At 50.1% G+C, this 19,918-nt stretch overlaps 1 protein-coding gene across 2 annotated transcripts in view; it reads right to left on the bottom strand.

Moving 5' to 3' along the window:
* Positions 1 to 19,918, bottom strand: part of ikbkb (inhibitor of nuclear factor kappa B kinase subunit beta) — a 100,457-nt gene that overhangs the window by 62,475 nt on the left and 18,064 nt on the right. For both annotated transcript variants that reach the window (XM_070866243.1, XM_070866244.1), the window contains exon 2: positions 4,708 to 4,824. In XM_070866243.1, coding sequence (XP_070722344.1) covers positions 4,708 to 4,812 — 105 coding nt within the window. In that variant the 5' untranslated portion in view covers positions 4,813 to 4,824. The remainder of the gene's footprint in view (positions 1 to 4,707; positions 4,825 to 19,918) is intronic.

Below are 19,918 nucleotides of genomic sequence, written 5' to 3'. Positions count from 1 at the left end.
TAAGAGGTCGGCCATTTTGGACTGAGATGAGGAGAAATTTCTTCGCTCAGAGGGTGGTGAATCTTTGTAATTCTCTACCCCAGAGGCCTGTGAAGGCTCAGACGTTGAGTACATTCAAGACAGAGATCGATAGATTTTTGGATATTAAGGGAATCAAGGGATATGGGGATAGTGTGGGAAAGTGGAGTTGAGGTAGAAGATCAGCCGTGGTCTCATTGAATGGCGGAGCGGGCTCGAGGGGCCGAATGGCCGACTCCTGCTCCAAACTTTTATATTCTTATGTGACCCGCCTGGTATCACATCACTGCCTCAGAACCTACCCTCACAGTAGCTTTTGATCTGTTCAGAGTTAGGGCTACCATTTCATAGACCCTCCGCTCTGGGGTAACAGTGCCCCCCTCCCCTATCCAACCACCGCAACGGGAGCCTGGTTGACGGAAGGGCAGCCAGTGGGGAAAGCCTCAGTTTGGTCTTCGCGTGCAACAACTCCCCCCGATTGGCCGAGAGACGCTCAGTGATGTTGAACAACCACATCTGTCCCACTCTGTTAGCATTTGCCACCAATTGTTTACGGGATAATCGCTTCCAGGAATTTCTGAGCAAGAATGATTCCAATGTGTTTTTCTCAGTATCAGTTGCATCACAAGCCCTGCATCCCAGGACTTTTGGCTGAAACCCAGAGCCCAGGAGCGATCAGCTCCCTGCCCTCTCCGTCGCTGCAGATTGAGGTATGATGGCAGCCGCCCAGTGGATCAATGTTCACATGGCACACCAGACACTCACACAGAAAGGGCCAAGAGACGGGGCCAGAACGGGAAATGAGATCCTGCTGGTCAGCAAACACATTCGGCCAAAATTGGGGCCGCACCGTGTTATTTAAGAAACTTCCCTAGGGTTTCTTTGAATTAACATTTCCCTCAACAGAAACGCCTGTCAAAACATGAGCAGATTACATTCCTCCAATGAAATGAGAAGGTAGATTTTTTTTAGCTCAGCAGGCCAAGGAATGACTGGGATGAACTTGAAGTTAAAAGGTCCAAAAAATTCCATTTGGTCAGCAGGGTGGCTCAGTGCGCAGCACTCTCAGCTCTGAGTCATGAAGGTTGTGGGTTCAAGTCCCACTGCTCAAAATCCAGGCTGACACCCCTGGTGCAGTGCTGAGGGAGCGCCGCACTGCCGGAGGGGCAGTACTGAGGGAGTGCCGCACTGTCGGAGGGGCAGTACTGAGGGAGCGCTGCACTGTCGGAGGGGCAGTACTGAGGGAGCGCCGCACTGCCGGAGGGGCAGTACTGAGGGAGTGCCGCACCTTCGGAGGGGCAGTACTGAGGGAGCGCCGCACTGTCGGAGGGGCAGTACTGAGGGAGCGCCGCACAGTCGGAGGGGCAGTACTGAGGGAGCCTGTACTGTTGGAGGGGCAGTACTGAGGGAGTGCCGCATTGTCGGAGGGACTGTACTGAGGGAGCGCTGCACTGTCGGAGGGGCAGAGCTGAGGGAGCCTGTACTGTTGGAGGGGCAGTACTGAGGGAGTGCCGCACTGTCGGAGGGGCAGTACTGAGGGAGCGCCGCACTGTTGGAGGGGCAGAACTGAGGGAGCGCCGCACTGTCGGAGGGGCAGAACTGAGGGAGCGCCGCACTGTCGGAGGGGCAGAACTGAGGGAGCGCCGCACTGTCATTGGGGTTGTACTGAGGGAGTGCTGCACTATCGGAGGGGCAGTACTGAGGGAGCGCCGCACTGAGGGAGCGCCGCACTGTCGGAGGGGCAGTACTGAGGGAGTGCTGCACTGTCGGAGGGGCAATACTGAGGGAGTGCCGCACTGTCGGAGGGGCAGAACTGAGGGAGTGCTGCACTGTCAGCGGGGCAGTACTGAGGGAGCGCTGCACTGTCAGAGATGCCGTTTCTCGGATGAGACGTTAAACCGAGGTCCCGACTGCCCTCACAGGCGGATGTAAAAGGTCCCATGACACTATTGGAAGAAGAGCAGGTGAGTTATCCCGGTGTCCTGGACGATATTTATCCCTCAATCAACATCATAAAAATGGATTATCTGGTCATTGTCACATTGCTGTTTGTGGGAGCTTGCTGTGCGCAAATTGCCGCGTTTCCTACATTCCATCAGTGACTACACATCACAAAGTACTTCATTGGCTGTAAAGCACTTTGGGACATCCTGAGGTGGGAAAAGGCGCTATATAAATGCAACTTCTTTCTTCCTTGATTATAACCTATCAGACTAACAGGGAAACATACAGTAAAGGTACACAAAGATACAGAACATTTTAAATTGGGTACTGAGAGATTTTACAGGATTAGAAGCAAAAGTAGAGGTTGGATTAGGAAAGGGAAAGAGACGGGCCGGGTAATTACAGCCCACGTCGGTGTCAGGACTATCGCACGCTGCACTACGGAGGGAGTGGAGGACCTGTGCGGTATAAAAGGTCGGCAATGATTCGAGGGGAATGTTCTGCCTGAGAAACCGCTGGATAAACCGCAAATGGAATTCAATACTGACTAACACAACATATTCCAAAATGCAAGAAAGAATGAGCGACATGGGTACACATAGGCCCGGGATCGAGGAACTGCTGGACCGGGAGCCAGTGTAGGTCAGCGGGCGTGGGGCGTTGGGAGAAAGGGACTTGATGCGAGTTAGGATACGAGCAGCCGAGCTCAGGTCGGGTGAAAGCTGGGAGGGGTGCCCAGGACAGCACAGCGCTGGAATAGTCAAGTCTAGAAGTCTTAAACAGCAACCAGAATGTTGCACGCAGTGCAGTGTGTTCCTGAGCAGGCATCGGCAGGGACACCTATTGGCAAGGTGGCAGAGAGCATGATGGAGGATGTTCTCCGAGGGAAGATTGGAAAACTCAAACGCCTACAGTCTGAAGAGAGAGAGAGAGGGGGAGAGGGGGGAAGAGAGTGGGGGGGGGGGAAAGAGAGTGGGGGGGGGGGGGAGGAGGCCTCAACAGGGAGCACTAAATATTAAATAGTGAATTAAACCAAACCCAGAGAGTGGGATGGAAATTTAAAGAACTGAAAGCAAAATTTAAAATTGATGTTAGAGAAAAAAAACTCTTTACTCAGGAGGTGAGAAAGGGTTGCAACAATCGACCAGGTCAGTAGTCCAATCAAAGAAATGGAGATAAAAACAGAAAACGCTGGAAATACTCAGCGGGTCAGGCAGCAACTGTGGAGAGAGAAACCGAGTTAATGTTCCGGGTCAACGAGCTCTCGTCAGAACTGGAAAAAGTTCGAGATGTGGCAGGTTTTAAGCAAGTGTAGGGGCAGGGGGAGGGGGAGGGGGCAGGGGAAGGGCAGGGGGAGGGGGCAGGGGAATGGCAGTGGGAGGGGGAGGGGGAGGGGGAAGGGCAAGGGCAGGGGCAGGGGGAGGGGGAGAACAAAGGGGAAGGTCTGTGATTGGGTGGAAGGCCGGAGAGATTAAATGACAAAAGGGAGGATGGTGCGAGGCAAAAGGAGATGGTACTGGGACAAGTAAAGAAACAAAGGATGGGTCCAGATAGGGTGTAAATGGGAAAGGCAGGGTCAGCAACAGCTGCCGGCCGACAAAATGGGGGCAGAGGTTACGCTCTGAAATTGATTGTTGAACTCGATGTTGAGTCCAGAAGGTTGTGAAGTGTTTAATCGAAAGATGGGGTGCTGTTCCTCGAGCTTGCGTTGAGTTTCGTTGGAACAGTGTAGGAGGCCAAGGACGGAGAGGTCAGAGTGGGAGTGGAGCGGGGAATTAAAGTGACAGGCCACCGGAAGCTCAGGGTCACGTTTACGGACTGAACGGAGGTGTTCCGCAAAGACATCACCCGATCTACGCTTGGTCTCCCCAATGTAGAGGAGAGCGCATCGTGAGCAGCGAATACAGTAGATTGAATTGCAAGAGGTGGGGCGTTTAAGGTGTAGTTGGGTGTTGGACTGAGGGAGGGGCACGTGGGGCTGGGGGGAGGGGCACGTGGGGCTGGGGGGAGGGGCACGTGGGACTGGGGGGGAGGGGCACGTGGGACTGGGGGAGCTGATCTACTCGAGCGACAGGGCTGATAGGCTGAATGGTCATTTCTTGAGCCTGAGGGATGAGCATACTGTCACCATGCCATCAGTACCAAGCCGCTTAGAGCTGTCAACTCACTAATAGCCTGCAATACACACTCACAACTCATTACTGAACAATTTGATCCCCTCACACCACATAACCAAAGACACTGAGTAGTATCTCTGTGTGCTGGATGGGCTGTACGTGTGGATATGGCTATGTAGCCTCCCATTACCATCTACTTTACACCGAGATTGATTTGATGCTTTTAGGAAAGCAAGTCAGCAGCACTTATTGGGCTCGACTTTGTCTTCAGTACGCCTTTGGTGGAACGTGCCCGATTTTTATTCCATTGCAATTCACAGAACGAAAGTCAGACGGGTTCTGTAACAAGTGAAGATTCACTCTGCCAGCTGACCACACGTCATGAAGGCAAAAATAGACCCCTTTGTGATGCCTCTAGTCCTCATCTCTTTGTCCTTGCAAGATCCATTTAATACTTAGTCACCCCCAGTAGGAGCCAGCGCTAGAGTGAATAAAGGTTGGAGCAAGTTAGGACTCTGATCCAAATTGGTTTCACTCCAATAAAATTCTACAGCTGGTGAGAACTAAACTTTTTCCCAGCTCCAGTCCGCTGCAATTATTGGAACAAAGCACTGGAACTTGACACTACCTTGTTATTCCATCGGTTGACGTTGCCAAACCCGCCTGTGCCCAGGCGCTCCTTCATCTCCCATGCTCCGCAGGTCTGGTTCTGCGAGGATGGAGGTCGGTTCATCCTGGTTCACTCCTGTACACAACCAAAGGAAAACAGTCAGACGTACACTCACAAACCAGGATCCCTCGCAAACACTCCCGGCACATCCCGAGCGTGCGAGCATCTTGCCAAGCCAGCAGGGACACACTCCGCTGGTTTTCCCGTGCCTGAGAGAGGGCGAGAGGCTCTTGGTGACTGTAATGTATGCCCCTGTGGGGATGCTCACAGGTTTGTAGAGCTGTTGACGAGCCAGGGTGTCGCTGGAGATGGAGCACGCGGTGTCGATCAGTACGCTCGCGGGCCTTCCGCAAGAGGTGGGCACCGGAGGGACTGGAGTGCATCTTCACCCCTAGAAACCCAATTTTAATTTGATCCTTAATGTTTAAAGTTTAATTTGTCTATGTTTGTCAGTTTCCGTGCCTCCCCCCTCCCCCCCTTTTAGCTAGGGGGCACTTGTGTAATTTGTGTTTGTGTGCCCTCAAAGAAAAAAAACAAGGGGGCACTTGAAAAGTTCTTTGGAGTGCGACCCACCCGCCCCCCCCTTTAATCAGTGGGCACTTTATTATTAGTTTACAACAAAATAGTTGCAGAGCTGTTGAGTTGGGAGTGGCTTAGCCAGTCACGTGATGTTCACAAGGCTCAATAAAACCCCGGCCAGTTGGGTTCGGGGGATCCACGATGCGGCAGGTGGTTGTGAGCCCGGTGGATGAACTGGTAATGTGTAGTGTGATTGTTAAACCTTTGCTAATAAACCAACTAGTTCTTAATAGCAATGTGTTGCTGTGAATTCTTAAGCAAAGAACCCATGAAGCAGATACATTAGTGACTGGGTTTCTTATTTTTCATTCCTCTTTAAGGGGAGAAGTCTTTCATTGCCACCCTCACACAAGCAACCACTGGCACATGCCGACACTGTGTGGCACAGCACACCATGTCCATCACTGAAGGGTTGAAACAGCTCCAGTCACTCAATGTCTATGCTGGATTCATTTTTAAAAAAATTTGTTCCTGGGATGTGGGCCAAGGCCGGCATTTATTGCCCATCCCTAATTGCCCCTTGAAAAGGTGGTGGTGAGCCGCCTTCTTGAACCGCTGCAGTCCGTGTGGTGAAGGTGCTCCCACAGTGCTGTTAGAGAGGGAGGTCCAGGATTTTGGCCCAAACGATGAAGGAACCGCCGATATATTTCCAAGTCAGGATGGTGTGTGACTTGGAGGGGAACGTGGAGGTGGTGGTGTTCCCATGCGCCTGCTGCCCTGGTCCTTCTAGGTGGTAGAGGTGGCGAGTTGGGGAGGTGCTGCAGTGCATCGTGTAGATGGTACACACTGCAGCCACGGTGCGCCGGTGGTGGAGGGAGTGCATGGTGAAGGTGGTGGATGGGGAGCCAATCAAGCGGCTGCTTTGTCCTGGATGGTGTTGAGCTTTTTGAGTGTTGTTGGAGCTGCACTGATCCAGGCAAGTGGGGAGTGTTCCATCACACTCCTGACTTGTGCCTTGTAGATGGTGGAAAGGCTTTGGGGAGTCAGGAGGTGAGGCACTCGCCACAGAATACCCAGCCTCTGACCTGCTCTTGTTGCCACAGTATTTATGTGGCTGGTCCAGTTAAGTTTCTGGTCAATGGTGACCCCCAAGATGTTGATGATGGGGGATTCAGCGATGGGAATACCGTTGAATGTTATGGGGCGGTGGTTAGACTATCGCTTGTTGGAGATGGTCATTGCCTGGCACTTGTGTGGCGCGAATGTTACTCGCCACTTCTCAGCCCAAGCCTGAATGTCGTCCAGGTCTTGCTGCATGTGGGCATGGACAGCTCCATTATCTGAGGAGTTGCGAATGGAACTGAACACTGTGCAATCATCAGCGAACATCCCCACTTCTGACCTTATGATGGAGGGAAGGTCATTGATGAAGCAGCTGAAGATGGTTGGGCCTAGGACACTGCCCTGAGGAACTCCTGCAGCGATGATTGACCTCCAACAACCACAACCATCTTCCTTTGTGCTCGGTATGACTCCAGCCAGTGGAGCGTGTTCCCCCGATTCCCATTGACTTCACTAGCCCAGTGCAATAGAGCTGGCCCACAATAGCAACTTTTTGACTTCTTTTTGTTCCCAGTTATGGTTTGTTCAGGAAACAGCTGGCTAGTGACTAATGCTGGCCAGATGTGCCGTTACCTTGGGCCGCCCTTTGCCTGATCGCTATCGTCTCTTACTGACACATTACTGTCTTTATCTCTTCCCCGGAAAGTCGTTTACACTTCCCTCTTTTACTCCCTCAGGGAATTGCATACACATCCACATGCTTCCTCCACTCCCATGAGGCGTTGATAACTCAAGCCTGCCCTTCCTCTCTACTCGTGGCCAACTTGTCAGTCTGCAAGGAGTTCCTCCGCCCTGCCCTTCCCTGGGGCTTTTACAGCAAAGGACCAAGAGCCACAGTGAGGGTGGCCAAGAGGAAAGAAGACTCATTCATTTTTTATTAATTCTCGGAAAGTGGGCATCACTGCCCATCCCCGAATACAAAAGCAAAATACTGCAGATGCTGGAAATCTGAAATAAAAACAGAAAAATGCTGGAAATACTCAGCGGGTCAGGCAGCATCTCTGTAGAGAGAGAGAGAGAGAGAAAAACAGAGTTAACGTTTCAGGTCGATGACCCTTCATCAGAACTAGAAAAAGTTAGAGACGCAACAGGTTTTAAGCAAGTGCAGTGTCAGGGAAAGGGAGGGAGAAGGAAAGAACAGACGGGGAAGGTCTGCGATAGGGTGGAAGGATGGAGAGATTCAATGACAAAAGAGATGATGGAGGCGAGGCAAAAGGAGATGGTAACGGCACAAGTAAAGAAACAAAGGATGGTCTAGGATCAGCGTAAGTGGGAATGACAAAATCAGCATCTGGTGTCGAAAAAAATGAGGGCGGAGGTTATGACCTGAAATTGTCGATGTTGAGTTTGGACGATTTTAAAGTGCCCAATCGAAAGATGAGGTGCTGTGCCTCGACTTTATTCTCCACTCCATTCCACTCCACTCCGACCTCTCCGTCCTCAGCCTCCTACACTGTTCCAATGAAGCTCAACGTAAGCTCGAAGAACAGCACCTCATCTTTCGATTAGACACTACACAGCCGTCCGGACTCAACATCAAGCTCAACAATTTCAAATCCCCTTCCCCCTCCCCCTACACTTGCTTAAAACCTGTTACATCTCTAACTTTTTCCAGTTCTGACAAAGGGTCATCGACCTGAAACGTTATCTCTGTTTCTCTCTCCACAGACGCTGCCTGACCCCGCTGAGATTTCCAGTGTTTTGGGGTTTTATTACTGACTGCCCCTAGTTGCCCCGAGGATGTGGTGATTGTGGGCCTCCTCCATGAATGGCTAAAGTCCGTGTGGTGATGGTGTTACGTTGGGAACTCCAGAATGATTTCCCGGGGATGATGAGGGAATGGTAGCATATGTCTAAATTGTGTGATTTGTACCTGCCTCACCGTGTGATCACATGTTCAAACGCTTTACAGCCAATGAAGTACATTTGGAGTGTAGTCACTGTTGTAATGTGGAAAATGCGGCAGCCAATTTGTGCACAGCAAGCTCCCACAAACAGCAATGTGATAATGACCAGATCACCTGTTTATCAACTATCCCACCTCCATCTTTTACTTGACTTACCTCATTTAATGAAACTCCATAAATTAGATTTACTATACATTAATCTGTAGGCTTAGACATTCTTCTGTTAACACCAGCTGTCAGCTGTGGCTCAGTGGGTAGCAGGTTGTGGGTTCAAGTCCCACTCCAGGAACTTGAGCACAAAATCCAGGCTGACACTCCCAGTGCAGTACTGAGGGAGTGCCGCACTGTCGGAGGTGCCGTCTTTCGGATGAGACGTTAAACCGAGGCCCCGTCTGCTCTCTCAGGTGGATGTAACAGATCCCATGGCACTATTTCGAAGAAAAGCAGGGGAGTTATCACCGGTGTCCTGGCCAATATTTATCCCTCAATCAACATAACAAAAAAAACAGATTATCTGATCATTATCACATTGCTGTTTGTGGGAGCTTGCTGTGCGCAAATTGGCTGCTGCCTTTCCTACATTACAACAGTGACTACACTCCAAAAGTACTTTGTAAAGCGCTTTGAGATGTCTGGTGGTCATAAAAGGGGCTATATAAATCCATCGGCATGTCTATAATACTGCAGTCAGCTTCAAATGTAGCTGATTGGTCCATGCTAACCATGTGACATCACAAACCAATCAGATCCACAGAAGAATACACAAGGGGACCAATTTATTTTCTAATTTTGTTTGCTTCAGAATTAAAAATATATATATTTTTTAGTATTCTCAACTATTTTGAAAAACATTTCTCCTACGTGACCAATTCCCGAGCCACACAATCTCTCTGCTCTGCCGACAGGAAGAAAGAAAGACTTGGATTTATATAGCGCCTTTCACGACCACCGGACACCTCAAAGCGTTTGACAGCCAATGAAGTACTTTTGGAGTGTAGTCACTGTTGTAATGTAGGAAATATTATAACCTCATCATCCCATTCCATCAGAGCCCAGCGACACACTAATGTCCTAACTGAGTCCTGGGATGGGGGGGGGATTGTCCTATTAGGAGAGATTGAGCAGACTAGGTCGATATTTCCTAGCATTTAGAAGAATGAGAGGTGATCACATTGAAACATACAAACTTTTTACAGGGTTTGACAGGGTAGATGCAGGGAGGATGTTTCCCCCCAGGGCTGGGGAGTCTAGAACCAGGGGTCACAGTCTCAGGATAAGGGGTCGGCCATTTAGGACTGAGATGAGGAGAAACCTCTTCACTCAGAGGGGGGTAAATCTTTGGAATTCACTACCCCAAAGGGCTGTGGAGGCTCAGTCTTTGAGTATATTCAAGACAAAGAGCGATAGAATTTTGGATATTAAGGGAATCGAGGGATATGGGGATAGTGCAGGAAAGTGGAGTTAAGGTCGAAGATCAGCCGTGATCTCATTGAATGGCGGAGCAGGCTCGAGGGGCCGAATGGCCGACTCCTGCTCCTAATTCGTATGACCTCCTGGCTGTCCCTGCCCGACCTACGCAGTGCCCTCGCCAATCCTTACTTCCTCTTACACAAATTGCACCGAGGATTGCACACAATCTGTCCCAATTATCAGAGCGTCGCGTCTAATTCCAGATCACCATGGCACGTTATAGGAACAGGACCGACTGATAAATACGGAGCGGCGCTGTGCAAGCGGTACGGAGATTGCAACCGACCAAACAGCTGGGAGGAGACAAGTCGAGACTTACACAAAAGTGTGCGACAAAAGGGATCACGGACAGACACAAAGATACACAGGTCACAAGAGATAGTGAGAACGCCATAAAAATAAAGGGAGCAAGTGGCAGACAGAAAGGGTAGGCGACAAACAGAAAGATAAAGAGACAGGAAATTAGAAACAAGCAAAGTGACAAGTAGCCATGTCTTCTTTATTTCTGTCTGTGAACATTTGATGGGGCAGCGGGCGATGTTCCCCGTGAGCGGCGCTTTGTTCTGCGCGGCCTGTTACTTTTAATGCGTGGTCCCTTTAAATTTCCGCACATGCTCGGTGTTCACGGTGTAAAAGCCGGTGAGCGGCCTGCGTGGGGCCTTTCCCATACCTGCCGTGTGGCCACGCAGCTTAGAATGCACGTTGGGGAGGGGGTCATTGCTAAATATTCCGAATATTGATCCGAGGATTGATCGCCCCATCACCGGCCGCCATGCTCAGTTTCCACGGCGCCCCCGCCCCCATCCCCATCCCCACCCTCGCCCCCCTCCGCCAAGCCCCGCCCCCACCCCGGCAAGCCGAGTCACCCTCCGCCAAGCCCCACCCCCACCCAGCCTCATCCCACCCCGTCCCCCTCCGCCAAGCCCCATTTCCACCCCCGCCAAGCCCTGCCCCCCCAACCCGCCAAGCCCCGTTCTCCCCGCCAAGCCCCGTCCCACCACGCCACTATCCGATGGGCCTGTGGACGCTCTCTCTGACTGTTAGTTACAATTTATTATCCAATGTCGAAGATCTTTCCACATCCCAAGAGCCACTGCTTTAGTGAGGAGCTTTACCAGGTGAGGAGTTGAACACTCACATCTCCACCGACCCTCCATTCTGACATTGCCTCAAAGATGCACGCCACACAAGTGCCAGGCAATGACCATCTCCAACAAGCGAGAGTCTAACCACCACCCCTTAGCATTCAACGGCATTGCCATCACCGAATCCCCCACCATCAACATTCTGTGGTCACCATTGACCAGTAACCTAACTGGACCGGCCACAAGAGCGGGTCAGAAGCTGGGTATTCTGCGGCAAGTGTCTCACCTCCTGACTCCCCAAAGCCTCTCCACAACCTACAAGGCACAAGTCAGGAGTGTGATGGAATACTCCCCACTTGCCTGGATCAACATTCAAGAAGCTCGACATCGTCCAGGAACATAGGAGCAGGAGTCGGCCATTCAGCCCCTCGAGCCTGTTCCGCCATTCAATGAGATCAAGGCTGATCTGCGCCCTAACTCCATATACCTGCCTTTGCCCCATATCCTTTAATAAGTTTAGTTATGAAAAAGCTATCAATCTCAGATTTAAAATTAATTGACCCAGCATCAATTGCCGTTTGTGGAGTGGAGTTCAAACCTCTACCACCCTTTGTGTGTTTCCTAACTTCACTCCTGAAAGGTCTGGCTCTAATTTTCAGACTATGCCCCCCTAGTTTTAAACTCTCCAACCAGCAGAAATAGTTTCTCTCTATCTGCCTCATCAGTTCCCCTTAATATCCTGAAAACTTCGATCAAATCACCCCGTAACCTTCTAAATTCCAGGAAATACAACCCATGTTTGTGTAAGGACAAAGCAGCCGCCTGATCGGCATCCACCACCTTCAACACTCACTCCCTCCACCACCGGCGCCCCCTGGCTGCAGTGTGTACCATCTACAAGATGCACTGCAGCAGCTCGCCAAGGCTTCTTCGGCAGCACCTCCCAAACCCGCGACCTCTACAACCTAGAAGGACAAGGGCAGCAGGCGCATGGGAACACCACCACCTCCTCGTTCCCCTCCCAGTCACACACCATCCCGACTTGGAAATATATCGTCGTTCCTTCATCGTCGCTGGGTCACAATCCTGGAACTCCCTCCCTAACAGCACTGTGGGAGCACCTTTACCACACGGACTGCAGCGGTTCAAGAAGGCGGCTCACCACCACCTTTCTCAAGGGGCGATTAGGGATGGGCAATAAATGCCGGCCTTGCCAGCGACGCCCACATCCCGAGAACTATTTCTTTTACAGTTCCAGAAAAGCTGACTTGTTTTATCATAAATCCCAGTTTGTTTTTGAGTCATCAGCAAGTTAAATGTTTTTGAATTGTTTCCTTCAATAACAGAACCCAGCACTCATTGTGCTCCAGATGTTAAATCAACAATTGCATATCATATCCCATGATTCTGACCTTTATAAAACAGAATGTTAACATAAGAATTAGGAGCAGGAGTCAGCCATTCGGCCCCTTGAGCCTGCTCCGTCATTCAATGAGATCACGGCTGATCTTCGACCTCAACTCCACTTTCCTACACTATCCCCATCTCCCTTGATTCCCTTAATATCCAAAAATCTATCAATCTCTGCCTTGAATATACTCAACGACTGAGCCTCCACAGCCGTCTGGGGCAGAGAATTCCAAACATTCACCACCCTCTGAGTGAAGAAGTTTCTCCTCATCTCAGTCCTAAATGGCCGACCCCTTATCCTGAGACTGTGACCCCTGGTTCTAGACTCCCCAGCCCAGGGGAAACATCCTCCCTGCATCTACCCTGTCAAGCCTTGTAAGAATTTTGTAAGTTTCAATGAGATCACCTCTCATTCTTCTAAACTCTAGAGAATATCGGCCTAGTCTACTCAATCTCTCCTCATAGGACAATCCCCCCCATCCCAGGAATCAGTCTGGTGAACCTTTGTTGCACTCCCTGTTAAGAAAGCAAATGGCATGTTGGCCTTCATAGCGAGGGGATTTGAGTACAGGGGCAGGGAGGTGTTGCTACAGTTGTACAGGGCCTTGGTGAGGCCACACCTGGAGTATTGTGTACAGTTTTGGTCTCCTAACTTGAGGAAGGACATTCTTGCTATTGAGGGAGTGCAGCGAAGATTCACCAGACTGATTCCCGGGATGGTGGGACTGACCTATCAAGAAAGACTGGATCAACTGGGCTTGTATTCACTGGAGTTCAGAAGAGTGAGAGGGGACCTCATAGAAACGTTTAAAATTCTGACGGGTTTGGACAGGTTGGATGCAGGAAGAATGTTCCCAATGTTGGGGAAGTCCAGAACCAGGGTCACAGTCTAAGGATAAGGGGTAAGCCATTTAGGACCGAGATGAGGAGAAACTTCTTCACCCAGAGAGTGGTGAACCTGTGGAATTCTCTACCACAGAAAGTAGTTGAGGCTAATTCACTAAATATATTCAAAAGGGAGTTAGATGAAGTCCTTACTACTCGGGGGATCAAGGGGTATGGCGAGAAAGCAGGAATGGGGTACTGAAGTTTCATGTTCAGCCATGAACTCATTGAATGGCGGTGCAGGCTAGAAGGGCTGAATGGCCTGCTCCTGCACCTATTTTCTATGTTTCTATGTTTCCCTCTATGGCAAGTATATCCTTCCTTAGGTAAGGAGATCAAAACTGTGCACAATACTCCAGGTGTGGTCTCACCAGGGCCCGATATAATTGCAGTAAGACGTCTTTACTCTTATACTCAAATCCTCTTGTAATAAAGGCCAACATACCATTTGCTTTCCTAATTGCTTGCTGTACCTGCAGGTTAACTTCTGAACACCAACATTTCCCAATACTCTGCTTCTCTAGTTTTCCTACCAGAGTTGGGTAAGTATCTGAAGGAAAAATAATTGTAGGGCTATGGGGAAAGGGCACATTTCCCTCACATTATATTCCATTTGCCATGTTCTTTCCCACTCACTTAGCCTGTCTATATCACCTTGAAGCCTCTTTGCATCCTCCTCATAACTTACATTCCCACCGAGCTTTGTATCATCAGCAAACTTAGATACATTACACTCGGTCCCCTCATCCAAATCATTGATATAGATTGTGAATAGCTGGGGCCCAAGCACCGATCCTTGAGGTACCCCACTAGTTACAGCCTGCCAACCCGTAAATGACCCGTTTATTCCTACTCTCTGTTTTCTGTCCGTTAACAAATCCTCAATCCATGCTAGGATATTACCCCCAATCCCATGAGCCCTAATTTTGTCCAAAAACCTCTTGTGTGGCACCTTATCGAATGCCTTATGAAAATCCAAATACACCACATCCACTGGTTCCCCCTTATCTATTCTGCTAGTTACAACCTCAAAAACTCTTAACAGATTTGGCAAACATGATTTCCCTTTCATAAATCCGTGTTGACTCTGCCCAATCTTATTATTTTCTAAGTGCCCTGTAACCACGTCCTTAAAAATAGATTCTAGCATTTTCCCTACTACTGAGATCAGGCTAACTGGTCTGTAATTCCCCGTTTTCTCTCTCCCTCCTCTCTTAAATAGTTGGGTTACATTTGCTATGTTCCAATCTGCAGGAACCGTTCTAGAATCTATGGAATTTTGGAAGATGACAACCAATGCATCCACTATCGCTATAGCCATCTCTTTCAAAACCCTAGCATGTAGACCATCAGGTCCAGGGGATTTTGTTATCTTGTGCTCCTGGCTCTCACTGAAACACTCCAGCCACAGCTCCCACTGCTCATTGAGAAGATATTCCTTATGTTTGTGCGCTATTGAGAATCAAAGCCCCGCAGGACCGAACCTCACTGTAATGCGTGCACAGGTGAGTATGCTCACAGGTTTCTAGAGTTGCTGCATTGTGAGTGGCTTAGCCAGTCACGTGATGTTCACAAGACTCAATAAAACCCCAGCCAGTTGGGTTTGGGGGATCCACGATGAGGCAGGTGGTTGTGAGGCTGGTGGATGAACTGATAATGTGTCGTGTGATTGTTAAACCTTTTGCTAATAAACCAACTAGTTCTTAATAGCAATGTGTTGCTGTGAATTCTGAAGCAAGAACCCATGAAGCAAATACATTACAATCACCAAGGATGAAAATGGTCGGACAAAAGACAAGGTAATTCAGGAAGTTGTGATTAGATGACACCAAACTTGAGGAAGGGAAGAGGTGAGAGATTCATCCAATAGAGTGGTGAACCCCAGGGTCAGTGTTAGGACCATTGTCTTTCTGATATATATTAATGACTTGGGTATACAGGGCATAATTTGAAAGCTTGCAGATGACACAAAACTTGGAAATGTAGAAAATAATGAGGAGGATAGGAACAGACTTCAAGAGGACATGGAATGCAGTGACTGAAAGGACGGTGGAAGCAGATTCAATAGTAACATTTCAAAGAGAATTGCTTAAATACTTGAAGATTAAACATTTACAGGGCTGTGGGGAGTGGGACTTGGATAGCTCAGCATGAGCTGAATGGCCTCTTTTCATGCTGCACTCTGGGAAACAGTGGGTTTGAGGAGGAGGTGTCAATGTAATGAGAATGCCGGAAGATAAGGAGTGTGTCGAGTCTTCACTGGAGTGTCAAAGGAACGAGGGAAAGATGCAGAGCCGCAGTGACCTCAGGAATCGAGTATCTGCACTGGGAGGGCAAGGCAAAGATAGAGGCTGGAACACAAGGCGAGAGGGTTCACGTGCGTTGTGTGAGACACCCCACCCCCACTGCACATTCAAGGTGTCTGTGAGGCTTCACACAGCTTCTATCCAATATCACCCGAGTTGGGTGGACATTTTACAACAACAACTTGTATTTGTATAGCACCTTTAACGTAGTGAAACGTCCCACGGCGCTTCACAGGAGTATTTATTATGCGATACAAATTTAACACCGAGCCGCACAAGTAGAAATTGGCGCTGGTGACCAAAAGCTTGGTCAAAGAGGTAGGTTTTAAGGAGCATCTTGAAGGAGGAAAGAGAGGGTTAGAGAGGCGGAGAGCTTTAGGGAGGGAGTTCCAGAGCTTGGGGCCCAGGCAACAGAAGGCACGGCCACCGATGGTGGAGCGATTATAATCAGGGATGCTCAGGAGGGCAGAATTAGAGGAGCACAGACATTTAGCCCCGGTGTGTAGGCTGGCCACTCTCATCGGGACCTGCTTTAATTGAGGACAAAAGTAACCGGGATCTGGGACAAGTGGGGAGGGCGCTAGTTGTGAGATTGGGGCTGTTTGGCTATGACATGTGGAGGCCAAGCAATGTTGGCAGAATCTTGGGCTGCCTGTCCCGACAGTCACATACGCAAGCCCGACACGCAGCGATGCCTGGATTCTGCTGATGAATGAAAAGAAGGAAGACACATCCGATTTCGCAAACAAATGTTACCCATACACACACCCACTTTCACCACTTCAAGGATGGAGATGTTGCAACCGTTCGCTTTCGGTCAGACTTTGTTTAGCAATACTGGCTGCCTGACTGTGCAATAATGTAATCTCACAGCACTTGGCCCAGTGTCCTGTAACACAGCTTCCAGCAGATGGGCACAAGGGGGAGGGAGGAGGTGTGGGGTGGGGGAGGAGGACGAGGAGGAGGAGGGAAGTCTGGGTGATTTTGCTCTACCTTTCCTGGGCACACGAGGCTTGAGGCCCCGTTTGCCCTCTCAGGTGGATGTAAAAGATCCCACGGCCACTATTTAAAGAGAAACAGGGGAGTTTTCCCTGATGTCCTAGCCAAAATATATCCCTCAATCAACAGATGATCTGGTCATTATCACATTGCTGTTTGTGGGAGCTTGCTGTGCACTTTAGTTGCCGCGTTTCCCACATTACAACAGTGACTACACTCCAAAAGTACTTCATTGGCTGTAAAGAGCTTTAGGGCATCCGATGGTCGTGAAAGGCGCTATATAGATGCAAGTCTTTCTATCTGTACTATTAAAACGTGCCATGTATTTAAAAGGATCCCGCTCACCCATCACCCCCTGTGCTCGCTGACCTACATTTGGTTCCCAGTTAAGCAACGCCTCGATTTTAAAATTCTTGTTTTCAAATCCCTCCATGACCTCGCCCCTCCCTATCTTTGTGATCTCCTCCAGCCCCACAACACTCTGAGATCTCTGCCCTCCTCCGATTCTGGCCTCTTGAGCATCCCTGATTTTAATCACTCCACCATTGGTGGCCGTGCCTTCAGCTGCCCGGGCCCTAAGCTCTGGAATTCCCTCCCTAAACCTCTCCGCCTCTCCATCTCATTTAATACGCTCGATCATTCAATGAGCACAGGCCGGGATTAGAACCTGGAGCTATCCCAGTTTGTACCACTCAGGTTCACAGCAGAGCCACTATCAACAGGTACACGTTGAACCTCCCTTATCCAGAACTCCCTTATCCGGAACCACCCCTCGTCCAGAACCATTCCCGGCCATGCGCAGAGCTCCGACATGAACATATTGAAGTCTTTCCTCGCTGCTGACTCCCGCAATCGCTGGCCTGACCCCGCGATCCTCGCCCCTCGCCCCCCCCCCCCCCCCATGATCTCTCTGCCGCACTCCCAGCCCCAAGCCAATCAGCCCTGATATCCCCTTGCTCAGTACCTGCACCATCCAATTTAACGTGACCAACCCTCGTCTGGAAAAATCCCTTATCCAGAACAGGCCAGGTCCCGAGGATGCCGGATAAGAGAGATTCAACCTGTACTTATCAGGTGGCAATAGATTGGTAGATTATGGGGTTGAATATAAAGTGGCATTTAACCAGCTTGGTGCAGATCCCCATATGAAGTTCAGCTTCTGTCAGGCATCCAACATGAGGCTGAGAAAGGGCTCGAGCAAATCACAACAGTCATGTGCTGCTATCTCCTGACCAATTAGTCACCGGGTGGTTACAGCAGCAGCAAGGTGGCCGGTGTTTGTCGGCCAGCATCAGTCACACTGCTTGGCAACGTACCCTCAACCAACATCACCAATTGGCTGCCGCGTTTCCCACATTACAACAGTGACTACACTCCAAAAAAAAACACTTCATTGGCTGTAAAGCACTTAGAGCGGCTACATACACGAAGCTCTTCAGTGACATCCTGGACTATCCGAGCATTCTGCCGTTGATTAACGGAGAGCAGCATTTCCACGGCATTTCCTCTTACTGTGTTGAAGGGCCTGCTGGTACAGAGAATAAAACGCTCAACCTGAAAAGAAAGAAATTGTGTTTCTACAGCACCTTTCACGACCTCTGGATGTCCCAAGGCGCTTTACAGCAAATGAAGTACTTTTGGAGTGTAGTCACTGTTGTAATGTGTGAAACGCAGCAGCCAAATTTGCGCACAGCAAGCTCCCTCAAACAGCAATGTGATAATGACCAGATAATCCATTTTGGTGTTGTTGGTTGAGGGATAAACATTAGCCGGGACACCGGGGAGAATTCCCCTGCTGTTCTTCGAATAGTGCCTCGGGGAAACTTTTCCGTCCACCGAGAGGGCAGACAAGGGGAGGTTGGAATGGGTCGGGCAACATCTGTGGAGAGAAACAGGGTTAACGATTCGGGTCGATGACCCTTTGTCACAACTGGCAAAAGTTCGAAACGTAACAGATTCTTAAAGAAAGTGCAGGGGGCCCTGAAAGGAGGAGGGGGGGGTCAAGAACAAAAGGGAAGGTCTGTGTGATCGGGTGGAAGGCAGGAGAGATTAGAGACACAAAAAGAGATGATGGGCTGACTTGAGATGGTAAGGGCACAAGTTAGGAAACAAAAGATGAGTCTAGATAGGGGGCGAATGGCTGGATAATTACAGGTTGCCATGGGAACCAGGCGAAACATAAAAATAAAGTGTGTGTGGGGGGGATGGAGGTTTGTTTAAAAAAAAGGTCAGAGAAAAAATAAAATAAAAAAGGGGGCGTGATTTGAAAAAAAAAGTAAAGGGAACAAAATATGGTCAGAGGTCATGGTCTGAGATGGAATGGCTGCTTGTGCCTGTGTGGCCCCCGGCCTCGAGCACCATCGGAGCAGGCCGGGGAGTGGAAGGAGCACTGTGGTGGTGTACCACTCCAGGGAGCAGGAGAGCAACGGCAGTGAAAAAGGACATCACCAAGATCCAGGTCAGTGATTGGAGCGTGGGCAGGTACAGCGGGAGCGGTGAGAGATTGTCGAGGGACGTGATCGGGGCCCTGGGGAGGGGCGAGTTCAGGGCCCAGAAGAGCCGAGGGCCCAGGGGCAGCACGGGCCCAGCCCACACTGTGATATGTGTGCGCACTGGGTCTGTGCAGCAGAGCAGGTCTCCAGTTGTCCTGGTTAACTCTTGCCACTGGACCAAGACCTCGCTCTGTCAAGCCCCGTGTGGTGGCTGGTGTGCAACGGCCACCACACGTTAAAAAAAAATCCACCCACAGGCGCCTTCCACCCTTCAGGATGTAGTTCGGGATCTGGAATATTGGGTCCTTCATTGAAAGACCTGTGAACTTTTTGACGTGGAAGAAAGTCATCCTCGGTTCGAGGGACTGCCTAAGATGATGATGGTGAGGATGTCGGTCGCCCAGTCTGATCAGAATTTGACAGCTTCGGTGTCGGGCTGGAAAAGAAAGGTTCATTGCGTGTGCCGTCAGGAAGTGTCCTTGGCCGTCAGAGTAGCTGTCGCTCTTTGCAGCACAAGTTGGGCACCAGCGGTGACGGAACATTCCAGGTCTTTCTGCGATGGCGAGGTTTCCGTGCCGTGCGCCTTGGTTGTGCTCTGTAACCAGAAGCTGTGTGTGTGTGCGTGTAAGTTCAGGGGTCGGGGGGGGGGGATGGGGTTAATGGAAAGGGGGAAATTTCCAGCTCGGTAGGATGATCAATCTGGAATTCTGGAAAGGCTTCAGGCTGGGGCGGGTTCACGCGGAAAATTCACCCCCTGCCTCAGATCAGGAAGGTAAGGAAATTGCCAAGCCTCGGGACATCCTGCAATTCACTCCGCCCGCTTACAGGATAAGGACACTGGGACGTTTCGGAGCCATTCATCACCCTCACGGGTGGTCCCTCGAAACGAGGATGGCTTGGTGTCACGCCAAAAAGGGATGAGTTCACAGGCGTTTCAATGAAGGACTGAATATTCCAGGTCCTGAACTACATAG

This window comes from Pristiophorus japonicus, chromosome 22 (genome assembly GCF_044704955.1).
Source record: "Pristiophorus japonicus isolate sPriJap1 chromosome 22, sPriJap1.hap1, whole genome shotgun sequence".
Classification (NCBI taxonomy): domain Eukaryota; kingdom Metazoa; phylum Chordata; class Chondrichthyes; family Pristiophoridae; genus Pristiophorus; species Pristiophorus japonicus.
The sequence above is the reverse complement of the archived record's forward strand: the minus strand, read 5'-3'. Positions and strand labels throughout refer to the sequence as shown.